This window comes from Harmonia axyridis, chromosome 3 (assembly GCF_914767665.1).
Source record: "Harmonia axyridis chromosome 3, icHarAxyr1.1, whole genome shotgun sequence".
NCBI lineage: Eukaryota > Metazoa > Arthropoda > Insecta > Coleoptera > Coccinellidae > Harmonia > Harmonia axyridis.
Genome location: NC_059503.1, coordinates 21,200,005 through 21,227,608, shown reverse-complemented (window position 1 = coordinate 21,227,608; position 27,604 = coordinate 21,200,005). Strand labels below are relative to the sequence as shown.

The following is a 27,604-nucleotide window of genomic DNA, read 5'->3' as shown; positions in this document are numbered from 1 at the left end:
TTTAGATTTCCTAGTCCGAACACTGAAATAAAAAGAAAAAAAAACTGATTAATATGCCTCAATGTCTATAACCTCATATTTAATATTTATTCGAGTTCGAGTGAAAATAATATTGGGGTAATTACCCCCAGTACCCCCTCTCCCATTTATTCGCCCTTGATTACTTACGTAATAAATCAAAGATACCTACAGCGTAAAAAGACATAAGGTAAATAGACACACATTTCGTTTTATTCGATCTGACTTTTCTCCAAAAGCAGGCACGTAATAGTAATTTACGTAACAAGTCCGGAAAATAGGGTTTTTTTGGACGAATAGACAAAGTTCCAGGACGAGCGTAAGCGAGTCCTGGAAGTCTGTGAGTCCAAAAAAACCATTTTCGGGCGTGTTGCGTACAATATTTTTTCGGCAACCATGTGAAATAACACTATCGCTGCTGCTTTCCATATTTTATTGCGATTGCGATAAAAAACTTGCAAATTTTTGACAACTAATTTCATATGAACTGTCAGCCGTTATCTCGGTTGCTATGGATTCTATGATTCTTTTCCGGACTAGTCCGGGAAGTACGTACTTTCCGGACTAGGCCGGGAAATGCTACTTTCTCAGAGAAAAAGCGTCCGGGAAGTGAGCACTTCCCGGACGGTTGCCGAAAAAGTATTATTATTATGAATTTTTTGTAGGTAAAATGATTTTTTTACCGTTCCTACTTTTTTTATGCAATGGATATTTTGTTTTATATTTTTATGCTTTAGTATACATAAACTTAATGTTTTTTTGGGATTTTTTGTTTTATTTAGGTCTTTTTTTGACATATGTACCTATATGTATTTGTTCAGTTCAGTTTTGCTGTTGTATTTCATTCAAAAATTTAAAAAAAAAACCGATATTTTATATATCAAAATATTTCAATGTTCTTTATTCACTAGAATTAAAAAATTTTTAAGCACGATTACAAGACATCATCGAAGCAGGTGATGTTTTTTGTTGGGGAGGGAGGGGTTTGATTGATACTTTTTCAGCAGGGGCGCTAAAAAATTCTTTGCTTCAGGCGCCAAAATTGCTAGCGCCAATCCCTGGTTGAATATTGAATATTCATCAAAATTACTCACATCTCTCTTTGGATGATTGTACTGTAGGGATTCTTCGACAAACCTCCACCAGAAAAAATACCAGAAAAAAGCCAATCCTGAGATAACGTAGCTCAACCAATCTCTTCCAAATGAATGAACTAGAATAGTTCCAAGAATGCCAACAATTGCGTATCCCAAATTGACAGCTGAAAGAATTAAAACATTACGTGAATCATGAAATATTTCAGGAAAAAAATTTGGTAATGCATCAAATAACTTGTAGATTGTAGTAGGTAATAATAATAGTAGTTGTACCTAAGTGTTTCTGTTCTATTCTGTTCGTAACGCAATGTCAAATTATTTGTTATTATGTTTATTTCTTGAATATTTTTTTCACTGTCTTTAGATATAGTTCTACCAACATAAATACCTATCTATCATTATCAATTATTGCCTACATGGTTAATCCGTAATGAAATTTTTATTATATGTATATTTATATTCTGATGTAAGCTTAGAGGTTATTCAGAGTTGCCTAGCGCATCCACCATATTACCACATCAAATGTGAAATGCATTTTTTTATTTACCTGAATAAAGGCAGACGAAAGCACTCACATTTTTTGGTTTGATCCATGTGACAGCTATCATATGGGCGGCTGGCCATATAGCTCCCTGAAATAATATTTTCTATCATACTATAGATAATAATGAATGGTTGATAGATATATGAAACCGAGAATTTTGCTGAAGCCAGAATTTAGGATCCTACATCAGAATTTAAGGACTGCGGAATAACTTTATGGAGGCAAAATCTAAGGAAAATCTGAAATGAGTCCAGCAAAAATCCTCTGAGAGGCATTACAGAGTCCTAGGACAATCGGGGTAAAAAACATTAAACAAAAGATTTATTTATTTATTTTAACTACATACTTCGAGTTATATACTAAGGTCATTTTTTTGGATCTTCGACTTATAGAGCTAAATGTGGTAAAATATAATCGTCAAAGAATTTTGAGTTATACATGGTGATTTTTTCGACAGACAGATTTTTTCAAGGGGATTGAAAATAATTCGAGTTATCGATGATTTCTAGTTAACGAGGTTCGAGTTATCGAGTGTCGGCTGTAATTTGAGAAGTGTATGGAATTCACCACATTTTCCCCATATTCCGAAAGGTTTCGTGCACCGAATATTTTCTGTCGGGACATAGCTACCGCTGCTTCTTCTAACTCCTCATTAAACGTCAGAAGAATAGGTTGTCCCAAATTCGATGCTCACTGGGAGCACCTCGAGAACTATAAGATTTTTTCTTGAAAAAATCTTCAAGGACCCCGACCTTCTTTCGAAATAATAAAATATCATAAAGCAGATAATAGATATCTTGATTCGTCCTCGAGTTACAGGGCGTTTCTGAAAAATGACTGTTTCGAAATATTTCGCTATATATTCCTGTTCGATATATCCCAAAATTCCAAAACGTTTTTTTCAGTAATTTTTATGATGGTTTATATAACACTGATGACAGATCATTGAAATCAATCACCGTTTTAGAGATATGAAGGAGTGTTGGTGATTTTTGAATGCGACCTATATTTTTCACAATAGGTTTTAGCTGTTGATATGTAGAAAAGCATCGCGTTATCGGGTTCTCAAAAATATCATACGTTTCAAAGATATTGAATTTTTAGACTTCATTTTTTTGATGCAACAACTTATATATAATTATTTGTCATTTATTTCAAGATTTTATTAATTTTATGTCCATTGTATAATTGTAATCAAGTTATACATAGGCTGTCCCATTTAAAAAAAACACAAAATCTCCTCTATATCCCTAAGACAATAATTAATGTCTTATTGAATGGGATACCCTATCATAGTATAAGGAATACCTTATACTATGACCCTATATATAACTTGATTACAATTATACAATGGACACAACATTAATTAAATGTGTTATTTTTTGACATCAGGAGAAAATACGACAAATTAATGTGCCTATGTATTGAAGTTATCAAAAAGTTTTGGAGTTCATTCAATACTATGGAGTAGAGATGTTTTTTTTGAGGCATGGAATGCCTCATTCAATTTAGTTTATAACCATATAACCTCAATGTCTATAACCTAAAATTTAATATTTATTGTAGTTTGTAGTGCAAGTTGATTTTATTTTTTGAGTTATCAGCGGATAAGTTTTCCAAATGGCCAAACGAGTTATATTCTTAGAAACAGATTGCCACAAGTTAATAGATATTATAAACCATTTCAAACATGTGATAGAGTGCAAAAAAACAGATAGCGCAACATGGAAAGATAAGGTAAATATTGGTACACATCATGAAAATAACATTTTTGTCATTTTATGAATTATTGTGATTGTTCAACCCAAATATCATTTCAGATCGCCGCTTGGATTCATATTGCAGAAGTTTATAACGCATCAACTACTGATCCTCGAACATGGGAACAATTAAGATGTAAATACGATAATTTGAAGAAAGATGTTCGTAGACATAGAGCCAAGTTAAAACAGAACCTGTTACAGGCAGGTGGTGATAAAATTATATTGAGAAAATCGACTGAACAACTTTACGACAAAGTATACAAAATCATTTCAATGTCAGTGGATGATTTACCATCATGTAAGAGTGACAGCGATGAAGTTGAATTCAGGACTATTGATAAAGGTTATGAGAAACTTTTAGTACTTGCAGATTCAAAAGAAGAGCGTTTCTCTTCAGCAAAAAATTGCCATTTCGATTCAGGTATAAAAAGATTTGATTATTTGCTGTTCATCAACCTGAATCGTTTTTGATTTTTTAGTCAACGATACCTTTTACCCTGTTGTTGTGGATCCTACTGCACTAACTGAAGAAGTTACCTGCACCTCAGAAGAAACTACAGAACCATCCTCAACACCTGCAAGTGTATCAAGTAATAAAAAAAGTAAGAGACTACATTGGAATCAGCTATTGTATCAAGAATAGTATAAAATTAATTTATATTTAGTTAAAGATTGCAGAAACCACACTCTCAAGATACCCAGAAGAAAGGATCTCCGAAGCAATAAAAGTAAAGAGAAGAAAGAACTTCACGAAATAAAAAAAAAACTTCTGCTAGAGGAACTTCGTAGGAATATGGAAACCCATAAAATGAAGATGAAAATGGAAAAAGAGCTGCATGCATTGAGAATCAAGGAATCAATTAGCAAAGAGATTAGTAAATTGGAGAAGAAGAAGAAGGAATTGAACAAAATGATTTTAGAGGTAAATGAAATTTTAGGTTCTCGTATTATAATCATGTGTCATAATTGGAATATGACCTTGTAGAAATTCAAAATAGGTATATGACCTTGGGACACTCGAAAGACGTCAAATTGGCAGCTAAGTTGCCAGGTTGTAAATAGTATTTATATATTCATTATTATTCAGTCAAGCAGTGGACGTTGAGGGGTGAGTGATGATGATATATACCATTCAATTCGGAGTTCCTAGTTTTCAATAAACATTTTGAAAAAAAACATTTATTTCAGAAAATTTATTTCAATATTTTAGTCTCTTAGTTCAAAGGGCTTATGAAGGAAAGAACTAAGCAAAGAAAACCTTCACTTCTGCTAACAAGCGCTCTGTTTAATTTACGAAAGATCCATAATTACATTTAGTTTGGAATAGTTATTTATAATACAAGTGCAGAAGGCATTGATATTCTTCCACGAGTTCAAAATTCAAAAACGAGCCACGAAGTGGCGAGTTTTGGAATGAACGAGTGGTAGAATGAGCCTTCTGTACGAGTATTATACATTATTTTCTCTAATTCATTGCATTTTCATTGAAATTAATGAAATATTTCCATAAATATAATTTAGTGATTTTTGTATTGAAAAATGTTGGTTGGCAGAACTGATTTCTTTAAGGCAAATTGATGAATTGACAGATAAAGCCGTGGCGGAAAGTTCAGAGAACCAACATAGAATAATAAAATATAACCATGAAAACTGTGCGTTTCTGATATATTCTCGCACGATTTTGTTCTACAAGATGTGGAAGAATGAACGGAATAACCACAGAATTAGAGAAAATTATATACAGTCCATTCAGGAATTATTGACATCCCGGGTGGCTATGGAAAATCGAAATTAAGTTGGTACTGGCTCATTCAGTAACATTTTGAATTGCAGATTTCGGGTTGGCATTGGAAATGTCATTGACAAGAGGTTAGATTTCAGTATGTTTGTGTTATTGGTTTTGATTGAAGAAATTTTGAAACTTAAAAGTTTATTTAGTTATTTAGTTTATTTGAGTATTTCTCACAGTACTGTTTGAAAAAAGAAGAAGGCAAGTCATTACAACCTGGATTATTAGTGGAAGAAAACCTGTGCAATACGATTTCACCTTCAAAGAATCATTGAATGATTTGATTGTTACCAAAACCCGAGCCAAAAGCAACCAATATATCAGCCTGGATGAAAATTGACCAAAAAGCATCTGGATAATCAAAGACAACATTACATAAACGTAATTGGTTACAAGTTCAAAACAGTTAATAAAAGGAAAATTCTTATTGATAAACAGAAAAATATAATAAGTTTAGTACGATTTTATGGTGAATACAGAGAATATTTGCAACAAAATGTGAAATTCATTTATCTGGAGGAAACTTGGTTATTTGAAAATGCCAGCATTATTCAACAGTGGACTCTAGAAAGAAAACAAAATGTTTTTCAAGTATATTCAAGGGTAAAAGTAGAAGGAGCACTATTTTGAATGCTGGATATTTGGATTTTTACCTGGATGTTTTGTTTTGACAGTGGTGATCATGAGGATTATATAAATCTATGAAGAGAGAATTATTTTATGATTGGATTGCTAAACAAAGTCTTGGCATTGCATCTATAGCTTATTTATATTCTATATTGAAATTAAGTATTGTTATATCTGTGTTTTGTTCTTCAATGAGTAATCCAAAAATCTAATAAATTCCAATTGCTTTATAGAATTTTTACTGAGTATTTAATTGAAAAATATATTCAGAAGAGTAACTTCAAGAATTTCTTCATCTCTTACCCCCTTGAAGATAATAATAGAATGCAATAAAATTTTAAAATTCACAAATTAAAAATAATTTCATGCAAAAATGCTTTTAGTGAGTGAGTTAAAGCTGTTATGGGCAAAATAATTTATGTAATTTAATAGAAACTAGTATACAAGCATTTCAATAAAAAACAGAAAACTCTAGTACAAATAGTACCTATATTTTTCATACAAGTTTAATCAATCATTCATGTCATGAACAGTTTCAATAAATAGTGACTTTAGAAAGTAATTTACACATCGGCTGATAAATTGGTTCCAATTTTGAAAGTTACAGTACAACTGTGATGTCAAAATTTTTCATATACTAAATGGATTCTTTGAATTTTATTTCTGTCTTATTATGATACGGCTCTTCCATTCACTAAGCTACACTATTTAAATTTATCAACCAGTTTTTTCTGTTTTCTTTACCAGTTTAGACACCACAGTTAAAATGATCCATAAGAGTGATTTAATAAGAATTTTGCAAGCAGGTTGGTATCCAGTGTCCATCAGTAATGCAACAATTTTTGTAGAGCCTTTGGCGAAAAGGAATATGCCTATTTTAATGATCTTCAATGGGATCTTTCATGAGCGACTCTTAAATGAATAGATATCTCTTCATTGAATTTCCTTGAAATGAGATAGCATTTCACTATATTTTTACGTTATATAATCTGAATTTCAATTTATGAAATCATGACTGTATGCGTCCCTTCGTAATAATCGTAATTTCGAAAATTCAGGATCTTTCGGATACAAAAATGATGAAAATAATTTAAACTGGTCATTTCTATGATGAACCATAGCAATTTTTAGTGATATTTTTGTAACCAGAAATAAAGCCGCGACTAGACGTTCATGGCCTACTTCGATGTCAATAATTCCTGAATGGACTGTACGTAAATCAATTGTCATATTGATATAACCATGCATTTTCTTAACCATTCCATGTGAAGTATTTGTCAGTGCATTTCTTGGTGCTCTCACAATTCTTTATCAAGCATAATCATTATCACTTTCGCTACTACTTTGTCAGTAAATTTTGAAGTTTTTTCACTATTATCATCCCAAGAACACTTGGGATATCTATTTTGTGATGACATGTTTCAAAAAACGAATATGATCAATATTGAACACCAAATAAACACTAGCATTGAAAAGAAATTTCATTTTCACACTCAAAACAATGGTCTTGTTCATTGTTTTGTTCATTTCTAATTTCTAGAAGTCATCCATACATGCACAATAAACATAGAAGGTAATGTTATATCATCTTCCTCAACGGTCAATGCCCTCAGCAGTCGTTTCCAGGCAAAACCTCTCTTTCCACCAGCTGGGCCAATGGTTTGACGTTTATAATATATAATAATTTTGGTAGTTGAGGCTTCTTTATAATACCGTCCCTAAAAAATTTGCTTCATCCCTAATACAATGAAATCTAGTTTGGAGTACCCGAAGGTGACAATTCTGCATTTCTATAATCCTCTTCATGTTGGACCATTTATATCTATGATTCTGGTTACAGGAATTGAAATTCTTCATGAGGAAATTGCTTTTATACATTTACATATATAATTTCAACTAAGTATTGTCACAGAATTTTATCTACTCCACCTATGGACTATTACCAGAATCTTATTTTATTTATATGTATAACAAAATTCTCAATTAAAACCATATATGAACAATATTGAATGTATGATATAGTTGTAAAATTCATTTCTTGTTTAATGTTCCTTAATAAATCATATGGCATCTAATATGCAAGACATTTCTACATCAGAGATTTGATCTAATTCGGGTGCAATTGATTTTCTCAGTACATTTTAGATAATACAGGGTGTATCAGTTTTAATCGTTAAAAATTTAATGGGATATTCTCCTCGTTGTCCTGATTCGGAAAAATATACATTATATACCTCTATCTCGATCCTTAATAGAGATACAGGGTGTTGAAGTTAAAAAAAAAATCATTTTTATGCAATAGCTTCCATAAAAAAGCTTGGATTCAAACGAAATTTTGCATGCCTACCCTACTCCCTAAGGGCCATTTTATGAAGATATTTTCGATTATGGGGGAACACCAGTGGCGTGCAATTCGGTTAAAACTGATACACCCTGTATATATGAAGCGATATTTCTTATCAACTAAATGTATAAGAACAATACTGAATGTATGATATAGTTGTAAGATTCAGTTCATGTTTACTTCCGAGCATAGATATTGAAGAAATCGGTTTGTTTTTGCATGCATTTTTGTTCATTGCCAGGCACCTCAAAGAGATTTTCTTTATTTCAGAACAGAGATATAATGGAAGAGTGTGAAGATGAAGCGACTACAGTTCCTGAAGAGCAACAAACACCTCAACGAAATTCTATGCCAACAAATATGCTAAAAAGAATTGATATACCTGAAATTTTACATGCGAATAGGCAAATGAAAGAGGGGTTTGAGCATTTGAAAGATAGTAAAAACGATGAATATGAAATGTTTGGAAAATTAATTGCTAGCAAATTGAGGACAATCAAAAACCTAAATACAAGAGATATTCTAATGAATGATATGCATTACATGGTACTCCGAGCATGTATGACAGATAGAATGATGCTACCTCATCATAATCAAATACATCAATCTCCTTTATGTTCAATATTTCATTCGCCACTAAATCGAATTAACCAACCATGTCATCCAACGTTATCTGGTCCACCACAAAACCAAATGAATGAGGTTTCACCGGATTCAATGTCATCTCAGTCATTGCAGAATCATGTCTACCTATCTCATACCGATTCAACGCGATCAGTTACCCCAACACCAAGCCCAACAGACTACAAACCATCCATAGATATCGATATCACAGATTCATGTCTAGTATCAAACTTCCCTTTCAAAGAAGATAACGAATAGACAGCAATAACAAGGTCGGTACATTGTAGTATACATCACCAAGTAAAGAAACTGTAACGGTTAGAATTAATAACAACTGATGTTTCGATTGGTAATGCGCCCTCTGGACATTGGCTGTTATTTCAGCTTGGAGTATTTCAAATTTGAATTTATTATAACACCTATTTCTGGATAAATAAGATCAAATGTCATTGCCATTGGGAAATATTTTATAATTTTTGGATTTCTTGTTATTATTTTTCTTCTGTATGGAAAGTTCTGGTATACTCTGTGGTTAGGAATGAAACTACCGGTAAATTGTCAAAACGAGGTTATCGGTGATTTTAGATAATTTTGAGATTGAAAGCTGTTGGAAAAAAATTGAACTAAAATGGAGAATATATGATCTTCATCATCCTTGTAATAGGCGATTATATCTCCAATTTGAATAAATCCCAGTTCAGTTTATGGTGTTTGGAATATTTCTGGGAAATACATTTTATACATGATTATGAAAATTTTCTCCCTCAAGGACCATTTCTTGTATTGAATTTACCCTGAAGATCTGAGAGTTCGAATAACTGTTGGACTTACACGAAGAATAGCAAGAAGATTCTTTCCTTTGAACAACAACTGAATGGGTTCTAGTGCCTGGTTAAATTGGACAATTCTAGCACCTGGTTGGATTTGAGAATTCTAGTGTCTGGTATATAGTACAGTTCTATTAGTACATGATTTTCTGGTATATGGTGGTCAATTTCTGGTACAGTTCTGGTGGATGGTACATTCTGATATTTGGTTCAGTTCGAGTGAATATTATATTCCTGGCATATGGTATAGCTTGAATAGATGGTACATTCTACGTATTGAGTTTTGATTCAGGTAACTAGGTTCAGGTTTTAATGATTGTTCTATTAAAATTTTAACTTTGGAAGTAACGATTTAGTGTACTGATATTAAATCAGTAGTTTGAATTGACGTAAGCGGTTTTCATTATTAATTTTCTTTCCATCGATAGTGTTAATAATAATAATAATATATTCATCATCAAAGTTTACATATACATAAACATACATATGAGGGACTAATGAATATTCAAAAAAAATGGAGAAAACCAAGTAAAATGGTTTTCTGTGAGTAAAATCACAAATATTACAAAATTTTACATTAGCCTTAATGTGTAGGTAAGTAGATGCAGAGTATCATTCCATTTTCGGTCTTTTCTCAATCCAGTGTGAATAGTCCAATTCAGGTTCAGTGTCGCAATTCGGTGATCCATATCCATATCCGTGTATTATGTCACAGTTCGGGTAAATTCTCAGTTATCGAGTAGTTGGTCAAGATTCGGGTAAGTAATATATACACACATATACATATATATATATACATACATATATACACACATTTATTTTATTATTTATTTAGAGTTTATAATATTGTAGAGCAGTGTTCTTTCGGTGTTTTTTATCCATATTTTTAGCTTGTATCTAAACTGATAACAATTTTGGATATTCCTTATATCTTCAGGTAGAATGCTGAATATTCTTGGAGCCAAGTATTGGTTGCATCTTTGGCCAATTGTCTTTTCAGCTCTTATAGTAGTGGGACGAGTACCTTTTATTCTCGTGGGATATGTATGAGTAGAGTGTGTTATATCATTTTTATTTTTATGATTATCCATCAGAGTCTTAAATGCATATAGTTGTGCCAGATCCATAACTTCCGCTTCTTTATACGTCCATTCACTGCTGTACGTTCTGCTTTTTCTTAGGATAATTTTTAAGAATGATTTTTGTATTATTTTCAGCCTGTTGAGGTGGCAATCATATGCTGCACCCCAACCCAGAATGCCGTACGATAGATGGGACTCAATTAATGCGTGATAGAGAGTCTTCATTTGCTTGAAGTCCAAAATTTCGGCCATCCTTCTAAAACGGCCCAGCATGAATCGTATCTTTCGTACTACATTGTCCACTTGAAGATCCCATTTTAGGTGACGGTCTATGATTATTCCTAGGTACTTAATATAATCTGCTTCTTCGATCTCTACTCCATTGGCTTCTCTCAAGGGTCCCATATTAGGAATACCGGAGGAGTAGGAGCTAAAGGTCAAGTATTTTGTTTTGGCTACATTTAATGTTAGTTTGTTATATCTGTTATTGAAATATATTATTATTATTACAAATTGTTGAGAGTTTAGGCAGTGCCTATAAACTAAAAAAAAATACAATCAATATAAAAGGTATGTAAGAAAAATAAAAAGTATTCGAAGTATAAATAGACCAAATCAAACCAACAAATCCACCACATCCCATCTCTCATGGCGAAGCCAGCTTCCGTAGCTATTCTTGAAAGAATTAATCGATACTGCACCCACTATGGCCGAAGGTGAAGCGTTCCACGCACTAAACATTCGATTAGTCAGAAAATACCGTCTCTGCACTGTTCTAAAGTTCTCTTTTTGGGCTTGAGGGAATGGCCACGCAAATGATCGTCCGAATTGATCGCGAACAGGTTACGCAGACTAAAACCCAAAAAAAAGTCATGTAGAGCACGAAAGGTAATGATAAGGTTGCCACGAGTCCTTCGATCCGCAAAAGTAGGCAAGTTCATTATTAATAGCCGCTCATTGTAGGAAGGGCGCGAGACACCATAAGGCCATAAGGCAGACGAGTCACGCGACCCTGTAGACCTTCGAATAGTGATAAATCACGGCTTAGAACCGGGTTCCAAATGGGACCGGCAAACTCTAGTATGGGGCGAACATACATCCGATAGATAGCCGCGCACGTTGAAAGATCACACCTGCCAAAGGCTTTCCGAATCAAAAATATGGACCTCTTAGCTTTATTGACAGTATGAAGGATATGGTCAGACCAACTCAGGTTGTCCGTTATTATCACCCCTAGATCACAGTGACTTCTTGAGACCGAGATGGGATTTCCATTGAGTTAATACGTCGACGCGGATTGCGGGCTCCCATATGAAGAACGGAGCACTTATCATCATTTAGAGGTAACAGCCAGCTTAGACTTCACTGTGCGATAGAATCGAGGTCATCTTGAAGGGTATTGACACTATAGTAGGGTCTCCAACAATTTCAGTGTCGTCAGCAAACTGGGAAGAGTGTAAGCCAACATTAGACGACAAGTCTGATATGTATATCAGAAACAGCATGGGGCCCAGTGCAGATCCTTGAGGAACTCCACTTAACAGATCTAGGAGTAGACAGAGTATCCCCAACACGAACTTGGAAAGTGCGGTCCGAGTGAAATGCTTCTGCCACGAAAGAAGACGACCCCAAATACCAAGATGCTCCAATTTGTGTATGAGGTACACGGTCGAAAGCACGAGAAAATTCTAGATAAATAATATGGACTGGTACACCTTTAGTTGACACATTCGAGGAGAATCGTAATGACCGAGCGGCTTGGGAGAAAACCGAGTTGGCACTGTGGGATTGTACCGTGTCTTTGAGCAAAATGAAGAATTCGATCCAGTAGAATCTTCTCACAAATTTTTGCCGCTCTAGGAACCAGACTGTTGAGACGATAATTGCCAGCGCACTGTTTGTCTCCCCTTTTAAAGATCGGCTTTACACGTGCAGTTCGCCAACTGCCAGGTAGAGAGGAAGTTTCAAATGAGGTTGAAAAAATCATAGAAAGGGGGAACGTGAGAGAACGAGCACATTCTTCAAGTAACCTAGCTGAAAGTCCGTCAGCACCAGGCGAAGATCGAGCGTTGAGGGCAGAAATATGAGCATCTACGATGGAAAGAGAGAATAAGATGTCTCGTAAATAATAGAGGTAGTGACATCGCACAGCCATATCAAACACCCAATTTTTAAACTAACTCTGACTCAAACTATGTGTAAAGGGTAATTTGAGTCAGAAAAGTAGAAATATATTCAATTGTAGTGACTCGGTCTGTTCATAGATGGCGCTATAGCTGTATGCGCCACACTTCATCGGCCCCGGCGTATATAAAGGGGTCGTCGCGTTGCAACTTGCAACCGATTCACTTCTCCATGATGGTGTGAGAAGGTGCGTTTTGGGCAGAGACCGCTGGATAGCCCAACTGAAGAGTCCATCAGCGATTTCGGGACGAAACACCAAAACCCCAGGGAGAGGGCACACCTAAAACTCGCCAAAGTGGTAACCCCAACGTAATGACGGAAAGCCACAGAAAAGAGCCCCGTTCAATGTTACGGCTACTGGCGTGTTCATCGGACACTAGACCCGATGGCACACTGAGCCTTTCATTTCCTCCTTCACAGCATGCATGCGCTTTCTTTTCCCTGGGACCACCTGCGTACCTCCTCTGGTAAGTTGTCGGCACTGGCGGGGGAGAATGTAATGACTCGGTTTGCTCATAGATGGCGCTATGGCTGTATGCGCCACATCGGCCAACGTATTTAAAGGGGTCGTCGCGTTGCAACCGATACCGATTCACTTCTCCACGATGGTGCGAGAAGGTGTGTCTTAGGCAGAGATCGCTGGATAGCCTAACCAGCGATCTCGGGACAAAACACAAAACCACTGGAAGAGGGCGCACCTATAACTTGGCTCGAGAACGATTCGCCAAACATTAATATATATTAATAATAATAGTTTATACTGATACGAAAAATACAAAGTATTATAGTAGTTCGATTAATTAGTCATATTTCAAAGTTACATGTGAGAAATAACAAAATAAAATGCACAATATTCAGCCCATGTAAGCTTGTATTCTGCCAAGTTATTCAAGTACAAAAGATGGAATTGCTCCCATGTAAAAAATACAAAAATATTAATTCATAACAATATCATAATAAATAAACTATGTATGTTGTGTCGAATTGGTTTCTATATTACAGAATATAAGGCACATTATAATTGAACAATGAATAGGGCATGAAAGCAACATAACAAATGCAATAGAGTCAAATCAACTTATAGGGCAGGTATCGTATACAATGTATGCCTGAAACAAGATTGCATAAACAAGTACTATAATGGATAGGTTTTAGGATTGTATCACATTTATATGAATAACATTCGGAAAGGCTTTTGGTTTAAAGAGAATGCCAGTCGTCATCTCATCCCATTTGTTTTTATTATAGAAAACACCAAGTTTTTAAGAAAAAATCAATTATCTAATATTTATCAATCAAGAAATTCAATATATTGAAATGAATAAAAAAACGGAAAAATTAAACTGGAATGGCAAAATGTTAAGTCTATTAGCGAAGGAAATTTGAGATAGGGGGACTGTGAAGATTGAAAAAATGGGGATAGTTTTGATGTATAATATGCTTTTAAAAGTATTTTTGCACCCTTTTTCGATCCTTTTTTTCCTAGAATTGAAAATTTCAATCGCTGCAATTTTGATCGGGTCTGTATCCACATATTATGTTCGTCTATTCCTTCCACTTAAAATTCTTTCATTTGTTTCAGAAAGCTTTGATTCTTCTGTCTTTGCTGCTTATGCTCCTACAGCTGGAAATAAATCATTTATATAACATGTTAACAGAAATTAAAATGACTGAATATTATTAAAAAATATTATTTAATTATAATTTTTTGCTTACATTCCTGTTCTAAAATATTTGACACAGATGGCATATTGTTATTACTCTGAGACGAAACAAGCCCCTTCTCACTACCAGAAGAATTTCACTACTACTAATAATATACCTACTATTCGAATAGGCTCTTTAATAGAAACAGAAATATAAACCTGAAGCTTATCCATTCTTAAGAAAAAGGGTTGGTACTCCATCTAAATGTAGCCGTATTGTTCCTGGGGAACAATATTTTTTTATCGGAATGAACATGACAGACATGTTAATATTTGTATATTGATTCTGGCAGCAGTCCGTTGAAATCTTTTTGTAAAATATTCAGCCATTATTGAAATCTTTCCTGACATTGGGGACACGGTGCCGCGGAAGGGAATTAATTTTATAACCGGGTACTGAACATTTAAGAGCACCACCCATGAAAAACACTGATAATTTTTACAATACTTAACGAAAAACACTACTAACTATTTCTCATCTTTACGTTGCAAGATACAATTTTAAAAGGATTATTATTAAAAACACGTTTGTCCATGATGATCCTATGAAGAGTGGATCCTCATTCTTCAACTATAAGCTACACCATTTGATTGATTTCAATTTTCTCGAAGGCTATTCATCACTGCACGCTCATGTACGTTGCTCCGTTGACACGTGAGTCCAAATGCGGTGATCTGTAGGTTGACATAGGTTTGAAACTACACCACTCGCGCGAGGCTCGTGTTCGCCAATGCGAGTGGGGTCATGTGCGACGGGACTAAAGTTCCCACAAAACAACGCGGCAAATGAGAATATTAGTATGGCATCTGAGCCTAGATCCTATAAATTTATTATCGATTTATTTAAAAACTTTCAATAGATAATCGGTGGAACGATTATCAAACTATCAATCGATAATAAATTATTATAGGATCCAGGCATCAGGCCTCGGATGCGGTACGAATATTCTCATTTGCCGATTTGGTTTGTGGATCCAACGTTTTATGTTGCTACTACCACAAATACTACTTGATCCAGAAAGGGTTGATTCGTGCGGAAATTCTTCTTCATACAAATTTTCGTGACTCTTCAAAAAATGTTGATGAATAACTAGTTCCACTATTGGCTACTATTGTTTTGGAATCGGCTGCCACAACATCGAAAAAATCTGTATTTCTTTTACTTGTTTATCTGTCTACAGATTTTTCTCATAGTTTTTGCAAGGGGGAATTCTTCAAAATCAGACTTACTTTGTTTTAGTACGTATTCCGAGCTACATGAGCTACATGAAAAAAGTTCAGGTTCAAACATTTCGAGTTCAGGCACAACGCACAACACATACTATGAATATGAACTATAACTAATTTGCGGAATGGAGTACAGGCTCAGACACGTTGCGCAATATGATATTCAAACTGAAGAAGTTTGATTTCAAGCCTAAGCTAAAGATACAGAAATCAAGTCAAGTCAAACTTTCTTCACATGAAAAGTTTGATTTTCAAGTCAAGTTTGTGATTAAAATCAAACTAGTTTGACTTGAATGCATCTCTAGTGACGTATAGAAGGGCTAGTTCATGTCGTCATGTCATATAACCAACAATGACCAAAAGCGCTTGAATGCAGTTGGTAGATACTATTAGCCATGATAACCAGGTTATTACCTGAAACTGCTTTTAGTCTCATCACTATCATCATAGCTATTCTTGTTCTGAATTTCCTGATTATGAATCCTCAAGTTTCCGTTATATGATTTTTTTCAGTTCGAAAAATGCTTGATTTTCTCAGAAACAACAGATTTTTTCTTGAGCTAAGAGGAAAAAGTTGTAAATTTCACCCGAATAGCTCTAACAGTTTCCGAGAAAAGCTCTGTATGGTGATCGGAGGGAGTTTTTTCATTCAATTTTTGTATTTTACATTTTTAAAAACGTAATTTATGTGAAATCTTTTTATCTCCGATGTATTCCAACGTTTCACTTTTGGAAGTAATAAACAAAAAGGAGAATGACCAAGTTATACTTCCATTACTTAATCCCTAATTCGACCTTGTCTAGTTCCGAACACCCATTATAGAAATTGTATACCTACTCATTTCAAAGCAAGACCTGATTATCCACTACACTACTAAAGTTTGGGGACATGGGAGTTGGGATGTTCTAATTAAAAGGAGAGCAGGAACGCTCCGAAAATTCAAACAAACTTGCAAGTTATTCCATCTTTGATCTCCCCTGAAGATAAACAACATACCATGAAAATTCCCTGTATGATGCGTATTATGACGTGACACGGCGTAAGCCAAGATGCAGGCACCATGACTGCTATTAGGCCTGCTCCTAAAACTCCGACACCGAATAGCCTTTCTGCTCCAACTCGTGCGGCAATCCTGCTGGCAGCTAAAGGGGAAACTAAGGTGCCCCACATGAAAGCTTCACGTAGAATGGCCTCTGTTTCGTCTGTTCTCGACATCGGAATCTGGAAGACATTCCAGATGTGAAAATGGGTAGTTTAGACGCAATAGTATATTAAGTATCAAGGGCGGTTAGGAATGTTTCATCGGAAAAATCGGAGATAATTGTTTTGAAGGGAAGCGTTGCGAAGACTTCATTTATTGTCTGATGCTTATAGTGTTTTTTGAACGACTTTGGTTTTTCCTTGATTCGAAGGAATAAATTTCCACCCTATATTACAGGAAAGTTATACATAAAAATAATATATTAAGTATCAAGAACAGCATTCCTCGAACGGAATAAAGCCATATTTTGCATAAACTCTTAGGTTTTAAGAGGGATTACCACCTTGTGGCTTTCTGCGTTTCAGTCAAACTTTGGTACCCCCTCTGGTGCTCCTGTGATGACCTAATCAGATCAATTAATATAGAATTAATTCAAACAAGAGACAGATAACTTTGTGAGGTGTACGAAGGATACATTCACCTCATCTTCTTTCTCTTTTCAAAGCAAATAAGCAGGGGGCACCACTATACGACGGTCAATTATTTCTTTCACAAAATTATAGTTTTTCCTCTTTTGTAATGTCTTTTGATAGTTCTTTTCACGAATACATATTTTGAAAATATATCAGTCCTATGTACATTTTACAATTCTTTTGCGAAAAACGAAAAGTTACCAAAATTTTTTTGCATTTGCAAATTATAAAAATTTACTTTCTACAATAAAGATTAATTATTTTTAAATTATGTGAAAAACCCATAAAAATCCATGATTTGCTAGAAGAAATATCTCCATAATTTCGTTTTGAAATTTCCACCATTGATGGCATACTGTTCTCTTTATAATCAAATGAATATCCTTTGATTTGTCTTAAAATATCTTTTTGTAATATCAAAATGAAACCTCTTATTGGAAAACCCTATATGAAATCATGACAATAAATAAATGAACAAAAGTGCAATGAACAAATTTTCAAGCAGAGCACCGCTACACAACAGAAAAATTGTTTGAAGTTGCACCGTGCACGATTTCTCCAGTTTTTTCCCTTGATAATAAATAAACTTGCATCCTATGGCAGAAAAGTTCAAATGAAAAAAAAAAAAAAGGGTAAATCAAGAACGGCAAGTATGACGATTGAAGACAATTGTTTCGAGGAGGGGCGTATCGACGATATGATTATTTACGAAATTATGTAAATTTATCAATATCATATCAATAATTTCAATTTTTATTCCTACTTAAATTTTATCAGGATGCCTTAATTTTTTTTTAATGAGTAAGTTTTATAATTAGGTACCTATATCTCAGAATTTTAAAATTCCAAGTTATAACCCGTAAATTTTGACTAAACTCGAAAATTTAGGAAAAGAGAGAAATTTTTATATTGGATGTCGCTTTCAGGGCTCCGTATGCATGGATTGATTTCTCAGATCGAATTATTCAATTCATGTTATATCTCACCTCAATATGCGGAATGGATCGCACAATATGGGTTTCACTCCTATTAGTAGGGGTTTGACAGTATCTAGTGATGTAGCTGGTATTCTCCACATATTCGGCGAATTCTTCAGCTGAATAACTCGCGGTCCTGTTTGCCCTCAATGCAACTGAAGCACTCTGTTCTACAATTCCACACAAAATGAATCCACAAACGATGAAAATGATCAATATCTGTGTCGATCCAAATTGACCTGCAAATTTCTGATTTTTAAAAGAAGAATATAATAAGAATAGATAATGAAATATCTTCATTATTTCTTTTGAAATCATATACAAATAATAAAAAATCTAAACATCAAAAATGTTTTCAAACGCTCATCTTAGAATGGCGTAGGTACTACTACCAGTGGTGTACCAAGGGGGATATATCCCCCTCATGAGGAATATCCATTATAAGTCACAACGCTCAAAAATTGAATTATGTGAGAATTTGATAACCAGCGGTTATATGAAAGGGCTTGATCTGATATTACTGTCGTTGTCATAATCATTATTTATTTACGGGCTAAATTGATGATGAAAATAAACAATCTTAAAACTTAATAAGATTCTGAAGTAAAAGCACCGAACTACTCGAATTACAAATTTTTCTCTAGAAGTGTCTGTAAATTCAAAGGACATTGGACACGAGTAATCATTTTATTTTCTTCTTCACACCCTATAACTTGGGAATCAGCGTTGACCAGAGTCTTCTGATCAGTTTTTTTACTAAGGCCATAACGATCTACAAGAGACAATAATAACATTTTAAATTAACTGGTAGTTAACCATTTTTCATACATTCAGGTGTCTGGTTTTGATGCAAATTTGATAAAAATCACGCTGACGTGATTATGAATGTTAAACCAAGAGCGATAATATGGCAGTAAATTTTAACGATATTTGAGCTAGTCCGAATTGTTAAAATACCTATTTTATTACTAACGCAATCTTTTAACAATTAGTTTCAGTGTCAGATTTGATAAATAAGACCGATATTTCAAAAATATTTTCGAAAAGAATATGTGTGTGTAGATATACAATAACAAAAACATTTATAGAATTCTGACAGTACGCACAAAATCATGTGCTTAGAACTTCATTGTATTTTTTTATGGAGGCTATAAACTAAATATTTCGAATGATACTAATTTGAAGTAGGTAGGACGTATAGGTACAGTTGAAAAATTTGTTCAGAACCCAGATGATTCGAATATTTGTGCACAGGATAGTTCGATTTGAATTGCTATTTTATATACTTTATTTGTATGTTTCAACAATTAATATGTTTAATGTATATTGATAACCAATAAACAGAGTAAGTATAAAATATTTTGTCATAATAACAAGAACAAAATGAAAGATTGACGAATTTCATTCGGACAGAAAAACGTACAGTAGTAATGTGTACTTGATATTTGTATACATTTTTCTCATGCAGAAAAGCGTAGGTAGGTCGATATTTCCACTTACTGTTAACAACCTTAGCTGCTTTTTGCACCTGAATGCTGCCCCTCTTAAAGGTAGCACTTAAATCCATTTCAATATGTAATTCAATCCATTGCAAGATAAATATTCAACTGACGACTGTCTTCGCAGAGTTATTTATTCGTTTTGCCTTCTACTCTAAGTTAAATTTATAGAATAATTGCATTGAGCGTCTCACTTAGTGGGACTTTTGTACATCCTTTCTTGTTACGCCTACAGATCAGTTCAACTGACTGAGATCATTCAATAGAAAGTATTTTTTTTATGAAGCGTTTTCAGAATTTTTTTTCTTATTTTCGAGCATTTTGCGTGACATTTTTCAGACATATATACCTACCTAGGTTCAAAAGAATTATTTAATTCTAGTGAATAAGCTCAGACAACACTTCAAATACTACAACCATTTTTGTGTTATCTCCATTCATCAATGAAGTTTGAATTATTCAAATAGAGCTTGGATTGAATGGTATTAACCTATGGGTTCCTATTATGAATGCTCCTTACCTTATGGTATATGGCAACACCGCACCACCTGTTCTTCGAATGGTAAGGTATTAAACCGATGCATTTCTGTTTGCCTACGTACCTAGGTACCCATACCCAATAGCATACCGGTGGTACTGAAGTATTCCATATTTAAATGCTCGTATTGTTAATATGAACGGTTTTTTATACCTTCACGTACATTCTTATTAATTAAATGAGTTCATTTGTTGTTATTCCAACCAGTTCAAAATTAAAAAGACCGTTATTATATGGGTGTCAAGAAGATATGGTTTTGTGCGTTATTTAACAATGAGTTCTGTTTCGGGTTTGTTTATGTGTTTCTAACCTCAAATTCTGGACGAAGCCGAGGTGAGTGATGGTACTTTTGAACTTTGGTTGGATAGCAATATCAATCTGTGCATATCATCTCATTGGTATATACCTACTCGAAAGAATTAAATATAAATAGATGCAGAAGGACATTACATTAGTAATTTATATTTTATTCCCCGGTTTTAGTAAAATATTTCAAATTACTTAGGTTCCTCATAGTTTTTCCTAGAGTTTAAACAATCAATGTAATATTTGAATAAACTCTATTCTATTCTATTATTATTATTCCTTCAATCTCATGAGGATAGATCAATTATTCTACATTTTTATCCTACAATCATATCAGAAAATATTTGAGGCCTAGGTATAATATAATATATAATTTATTATTCGAAAACTAGGGTATTATGCAGGAAATTTGAATATTCTTCAGATAATTCTTAATTAGATATGAAGATACAGATGAATATAAAGTTTCTCTATCTGATTATCATATTTTACGGAAAACAAGAAAATTTTTTCGACATTTTCATTAGAGGAAGGATTTTATTGGATATCAGATGCTGCAATAGGATTTCGAATGCAATATTTTTATCCAATTATAAAATAAATAATAATAACTTTATTCATTACTTATTACTACAATTCATTACTACAATTTTATAGTTAACATTATTATCTTTCTTTAATTTTATTCTCTTGATATCAAAAGTTTTATATTAATGAATGTCATCAACCCTTAAATTATATAATTCAGCATAGCAAATAAATCTTTATACAAACACCATTTTGAAAGTTAATCATTAAACAAGCATCGACTTTTTTTTCAACATTCATATTTTTAGTTATAGCACATATTGAGAGAAGATATCACAAATTCAAAACTATTGAAGCAAACATTACTATTGAATGTGAAAGGAGTTTCACTCCCAAAAACCAATGAATTTTTACCCCTTTCTTTTCGAATTGTGAGTGGGCTTTGAGTGGAATACTCACTGCATGATGAACTCTCTGAAATTTGTTTATGGAATTTTTCCGAATAATAATAATCGATCATCTTTAGCACTTCTAAGGAATACCATCCCATAACAGTTAAAAATATTATCGCTTTCAAAAATACGGCAAACATTTCTTAAATTCTATGGATGTTATTTATTGTGATACTGATTGAAAATTTCGTATATCATGTACAAAGCATCCGATAATTTTGGAAGAGTGATTGTTAAAAAAAGAACTAGAGCATTTCCTAGAACAAATAGTTTCAAATTTTCTGTTCCTTGATCAGATCTCAACCACTTCGAGAATGATTCTTCAGTCTCCGAATCTACAGAATCAGCTTCTTTATTTTCCTTCTCCTTTGATGCTGCAGGCAGGTTCTTTTTGGTTGACATTGATTATACATTTATTTTTTGGAAGCTGCAAAAAAATGGGTATTAAATAATTAATCGAACATCGTTAAAATTGAAGCAGATCATCAAATTTATGGAGAAATAATTTGAACAAATTGAATTATTATTAGCCATAAACTTTCGTTGAGTTGAGAAATTAATTTCATAACTGACATTATTTCATTTGAAATGGAATGATATAATTAGTATTATGGAGAAATTAATTTGATGGAAGTTTCAGAATTCTACTCGACCTTTTCTCTCTTTGGTAATAATAGGTAGATATTTGTATATATACAGGGTGATTTTTTAAGTTCAATTAGTCAAAAACCACGAAAAGGAAATATTTTACGGAAAAATGTTCAAGAATAAAAGTATAATGGTTTTGAGGAGGAAGCCGACATATGTCAGATATCTTCCAATAATTCCCCCTTGTACTACCTAGAAAAATCAAGCAGAATTAAGAAATTGCGGTTTTTCCTTAGTTCAATTTTTTTCTCGATAACTCTTAAAGTTTCATTTTAGTTATGGTGTTTGCTTTAGTAACCCCTCATCTTTCAATACGTAGAACAGACTGAGAGAATAACAAATAAAGGATGTAATTTGAATATCTTGAATTTTGATTAATTTGAGTTGTCCAAGTTAATGATCTCATCTCTGTACATTTTTGGTCCAAACCACAAACAGCCTTTTAGTACTACGTATTGGCAGAATCGAAAATGGAAAAGATTTTTTCGAAAATAACTTTTTCTGCAGCAATATTGAAAAAAAATATGAGTCCTCGTTGTAACCATTTTTTGCATAAGAATCTCATTAACTCATGAACCGTTGAGTTTATACCCAAGTTATGCATTTTGCTGAAAGTGTCATCGAATAAGCTATCTAATCATGCAATAATATACTTGGTGCGCCATTTAAAATGAGGAAGTAGTAGTCTGTTTTCGGTATAACCGAAAGCCGTAGAGGTTTGAAAATATTTCAGGGAAAAAGATCATTGTCTCCTCGATTGTCTCCAACCCCAATATGCTAATTTTTAGCGCAAAACTATGATTAGTTTTCTGTAAACATCTAATAGGCGGTGAATCACTGTATTTACCTACATATAGTTATGTGGTATCGAAGAGCGCAGTTCGCGTGAATAAGCGCTCAAAAGCTTCTCACGCCATATCAGCGTCTTTCTTGCATTTAGTTTCTTATCCAATATCATAGATTTTGCGACAAAACCTGGAGAATACTCAAGGGAAGGGGTTCCAATTTTTTATTTAAAACGATTCCAAAGGTTTATAATAGAAAATGATCAACCAATTCTAAATCGTATTCTTCTCCCTCTCTTTAAATCTACCGATATATCGGTAAACATTCGACTGCATAAAATAAACAAAAAAAAAAACTACGAATAGCTCTCAACCAAAGAGCCCGAAGCAAAGCCTACGGCATGAAGATTCAGAGAAACCATAAGGGAAGTTTCGTTCCGTCACAAAAACAAAACTAGGCTTCGTAGTCGACATCATAGGAAATAATATGTCGAAACTTTGTTTTTTTTTTCGGGTAAATTCGTCCAGTCAATGTCGGAAGATGGGAAAGCGCTTCGTTTGATGTGACCGATATTATCGTTTGCAATTCTCCGACTGGCTTCGCTATATTGGCTATTACAGAGCTCAATGGGGAATTGAATCATTTTCGCAAATTGGAGAGCAGAGTGTTATTGAAACGTTTATCGGAACTTTTTCGATGGGGCAATTAACGAAAAGTGTACTTGTGTGAGCTGTATCATTTCGATGAAAAATATTTGGATCCTTGTCGACTTTTTACCGATCCGACGAAAAACTGCTGATGTTCGAGAATGAACAGAACATTGTTGAAGATGAACAATTTTTTCTTCGATAATGCGTTTTTGATTATCAAATAAGATCATTCAGAACATCAGAATGTTTTAATGAAATTATTGAAGTTGTAAGATTTGAATTGTGTGCCATCTATATTGAAGGTTATATGTTACGACAGACTGATAGGTGCCATATGATAGGAAGCAAAGATTATACTAACTGAAAACACCCAGAAGGAGCTGCTTAAAATTATTTTTTTTTGTAGAACATAGATAGTACCTATAGCAAATAGTAAATGAAATGGTCTATTTCTTCTTGAGGTATACTATTTCAAGGTACCTGTACTTCGTGTCTCAGAGCCACCAAAGTCCGTGGGGGTTGGGGTAAATTTCCACATTCCACATTCCAATGTTGACGTTCTCTGCACCACTGTAATCGTTGCCGGCGATGCTCAACCGTCAGAGTTAACACAAGATGGGGTCGATAATGCTGCAGTACAAAAGACCTTATACCGCGGACAATTACAGGATGGCCTTGTTCTCCTAACCACTCATCAGCCAAAGATCGAGTTGTCGCAAATCGGTCTCTAATAGCCGTCTTAGACGTCGATCTTGAACTTCATTTGTGCCCCTTCGACGTCCGGTTTCTACTCTTCTTCGATTTTGGGCATTATCAAACCACGCTTGACAACATCTCATAACAGTAGTTGAATTTCTCGAAATCACAACCCCGCCTCCCTTAGACCAATAATTTGACCCCTTTCAAATTCACTCAGCTGGCGATAAATTCCGCGTTCACGTGCTCTAGGCATTTTAACAACACTCAAACATCAACTTTCGATCTCCTCGAACAGCTGGTTTGTTGAAAAATTTAAAAAACTTGCAAAAAACGACTTTAATATTTGAGTAACAAAAATTGTTTACCTGAAAAAACCTTCCCTTTTTTTCTCAAAATTTCAATCATTTACTCCTTGCTATACTATCTATGATTTACCAACAAAAAAAAAAAAAATTTAAACAGCTCCTTATAGGTGTTGCAGTTTCTTTGTCAGTTAGTATATGGTTTGTTCATCTAGATTGAGAGTTATGATGAACTTTGTCATGAACATTAAAATGATTTTTTACATATACAAAATGTCATTAATGAGCTAGTTGATCGAATAACTATTCTTTGAAGACTAAATTTTGAGGAGTTTAATCTCAGCGAGACAATTTTCATTTTCCTTCGGGAAGAATTGTCATGTGTGGATGGGAAAGATAGACGGGTCAGCTAAGCAAGGTCTTCAGAAATAAGGGTGATACGAGTGAGGCAGAATTAATATAATCGTATTATCTAGAGCTATAAGAAATTAAATTAGCACACAAAGTTATGCGCAATACTATTCATTGTTTATAACCTCAATAAGATTTACAGAATTAACTACTTGAATTACTCACACTTATACGCCCCCTCGATTAAGACCCCTTTCCACTGGCTGCCAGAGATGTAACAGAATTGTTGTTTTTGTCAGTTTCCAACAGGGATGTGACTGTTGGTTGTTGAGAGGGACGAAGTCTGCATGTGACTGATATAATACAGTTTATGTAGTGAAGAGAAGCCATAACTGACTCTGATCCTATTAGCTGTATAATGGAGGATTTCTGAGGCAGATGTTTTACATTTGTTCAATAGGCTGTGACATATTGGCACCCTGAACACTGGGAACAATTGCATTTATTCGTCGAGTTATATAATATAATAATGTTATGTTTTGAAGATGTTTCTATATCATGAAAATTGAACTATTTCGATTGACTTATGATATTGTTGAGAAAATAATTATTGCCATATCTAATAATACCATGGTCTGAAGTGATATAAAATCCAGAAATTTAATCTTTCGTAACATAACACTCAATAAGCACCAGGCCTGGTGTACCTACTTTTTTTTTTCGTTAGCTTTTTCAAGCTCAAAAGATCCGTGCCAAAATTGTGGGACATAGAGTTAAGTCTGGATAGATATATTGGAGATGCAGGTTAAGTGACGCTACTTTTGTAGTTTGAAAAATTGATAGAAAAGAGTTTCGCGTATTCATAAAAAACAGTTTTCTTATAGGAAAAATATCGTACCAGCATAGCAATCGACCATATTCACCGTCGCCATATTGTTGTGCGACAATACCAACTACCCAGGGTTCTCAACATCGAATAACGAAAATTACTAATTTCTTAGGACCGCGAAAGTTTGAATGAGAATATTTGTAAAATGCATTCCAAAAATGTTAACTGAAAAAATGTCAGGTGAAAGGGAATAAGTTGATAAGTTGAATTTTATTTTTAATGCTAAGTAATAGTTATGAGTCTTCCTAATGGGCCGTGGACAAAAAACCTTTTGGATTTTCCAAAAACATATAAAGAAGATGATATTTTGAAATTCAAAGAGAAATCAGAAGGCAGTGTTAAACATCATTCACTGGGTTATCGCATGTATGAGGCAAATAAAGTTTAAAATGTTTTGCTAAGTTATAGTGCCGATGGTGTTATCATAAAAGCTCAGGTGAAAGCGGCAATGAAAAAACTTATATATAAGTGTAATGTTCACTTGAGAAGCCATGGAGAAGTATTAAAAGGTGCCTGCTCCTGTATTTCAGGAGTCTCAGGTCGTTGTTAACATGTTTATGCACTTCTATGGCAGTTACTTGATTACGTTAGAGAAGAAAAATCGAATATAGTTGATCCAATAGATCAATATTTCTCCGTTGGGAACACTGGGTAGTTGGTATTGTCGCACAACAATATGGCGACGGTGAATATGGTCAATTGCTTGATAAGAGTTATTCAGACTCTCCTCCATCGACAAAAAAGGTCATTGGTGGTATACTGACTTTGAACGTGATTGCCTCTTCGGAAAGCAATGTAAATCCTTTTTTAAAAAGAGTATTCAAAAGTTAAATGAGCGTTGGAGTACATGAATAACCCTTGAAGGTGATTATCTTGACGAATATAGTAGAATTTTTGAAAAAAAATGTGTTTTTTTTTGTTGGGAACTTCCTCGATAAACCTATTGAAAAAATATGATTTATATTGTTCACCTAACAATAGTTATGTTTATCTGCTCATCACGTCTGCCGTAAGGATTTTTTTGGCATAAAAAATTCTTGTGCTATAGCCAATTTCATGTTCTTTTGAGATATGTAATTAAATTTGATGATTCTACATGGATAACTGGAGTATGATTAATTTAATAAAAACAATTGAGAGATTTCGTGAAAACACAAAATGTTGAATTGAAGAATTACCGTCAATATTTCGACCATGACTTATAAACTATGAAATTTTTTGTTGAAAATCACATGTAGAATGTCCTGTATATTGAGGGGGGGATTGTAAAATAATGGACTAGTTTAGTGATGTTGATAATACTATATTCGACACGATAGAATTAAAATATAGAGCAAAACTGATAAATCAGTGAAAACATTTTGAAAATCCATCAATAAATGACTGAGAAATAGGTTATTTAAATTTTAGCGCGGATTACGCATAAATTACGTTTAAATACTTAGCCGCGCCAAGGCTCTCGCGCTGGTTGT

The 27,604-nt window shown here is 33.9% G+C and overlaps 3 protein-coding genes across 7 annotated transcripts in view; 2 read left to right on the top strand and 1 right to left on the bottom strand.

Annotated features, from left to right (window-relative positions):
* LOC123676279 (sialin-like) overlaps positions 1-20,166 on the bottom strand; it is a 29,787-nt gene extending 9,621 nt beyond the window's left edge. The window contains exons 1-5 of the mRNA XM_045612088.1: positions 19,985-20,166; positions 18,494-18,723; positions 16,830-17,054; positions 1,663-1,747; positions 1,113-1,279 (exon numbers count right to left, since the gene is read on the bottom strand). Coding sequence (XP_045468044.1) covers positions 1,113-1,279; positions 1,663-1,747; positions 16,830-17,054; positions 18,494-18,723; positions 19,985-20,051 — 774 coding nt within the window. The 5' untranslated portion in view covers positions 20,052-20,166. The remainder of the gene's footprint in view (positions 1-1,112; positions 1,280-1,662; positions 1,748-16,829; positions 17,055-18,493; positions 18,724-19,984) is intronic.
* LOC123676280 lies at positions 2,872-14,603 on the top strand. Of its 4 annotated transcripts, none has more exons than XM_045612090.1 (6): positions 2,872-3,126; positions 3,257-3,396; positions 3,480-3,843; positions 3,902-4,024; positions 4,088-4,344; positions 8,453-9,409. In XM_045612090.1, exons 2-6 carry the CDS (start codon positions 3,280-3,282, stop codon positions 9,062-9,064), a joined length of 1,473 nt encoding a protein of 490 aa, XP_045468046.1. In that variant the 5' UTR covers positions 2,872-3,126; positions 3,257-3,279; the 3' UTR covers positions 9,065-9,409. The 4 variants fall into 4 exon arrangements, 3 of the variants coding, with proteins under 3 accessions (XP_045468046.1, XP_045468045.1, XP_045468047.1); XR_006746901.1 differs by adding an exon at positions 14,482-14,603 and having other exon boundaries at positions 2,873-3,396; positions 8,453-9,925; XM_045612089.1 differs by adding an exon at positions 14,482-14,603 and having other exon boundaries at positions 2,873-3,396; positions 8,453-9,078.
* A 421-nt stretch (positions 20,167-20,587) lies between the features above and the next one.
* LOC123676276 (tyrosine-protein phosphatase non-receptor type 13-like) overlaps positions 20,588-27,604 on the top strand; it is a 158,865-nt gene continuing 151,848 nt past the window's right edge. For both annotated transcript variants that reach the window (XM_045612085.1, XM_045612083.1), the window contains exon 1: positions 20,588-20,854. The gene's annotated coding sequence lies outside the window, so the exon portion shown is untranslated. The remainder of the gene's footprint in view (positions 20,855-27,604) is intronic.

Bases quoted from the DNA above. Each gene is read 5' to 3' on its own strand.
- LOC123676280 (XM_045612089.1), top strand. From the start codon at position 3,280: ATGGCCAAACGAGTTATATTCTTAGAAACAGATTGCCACAAGTTAATA. The intron at 3,397-3,479 runs GTAAATATTGGT...ATATCATTTCAG, and splicing joins GCGCAACATGGAAAGATAAG to ATCGCCGCTTGGATTCATAT. The intron at 3,844-3,901 runs GTATAAAAAGAT...TTGATTTTTTAG, and splicing joins AAATTGCCATTTCGATTCAG to TCAACGATACCTTTTACCCT.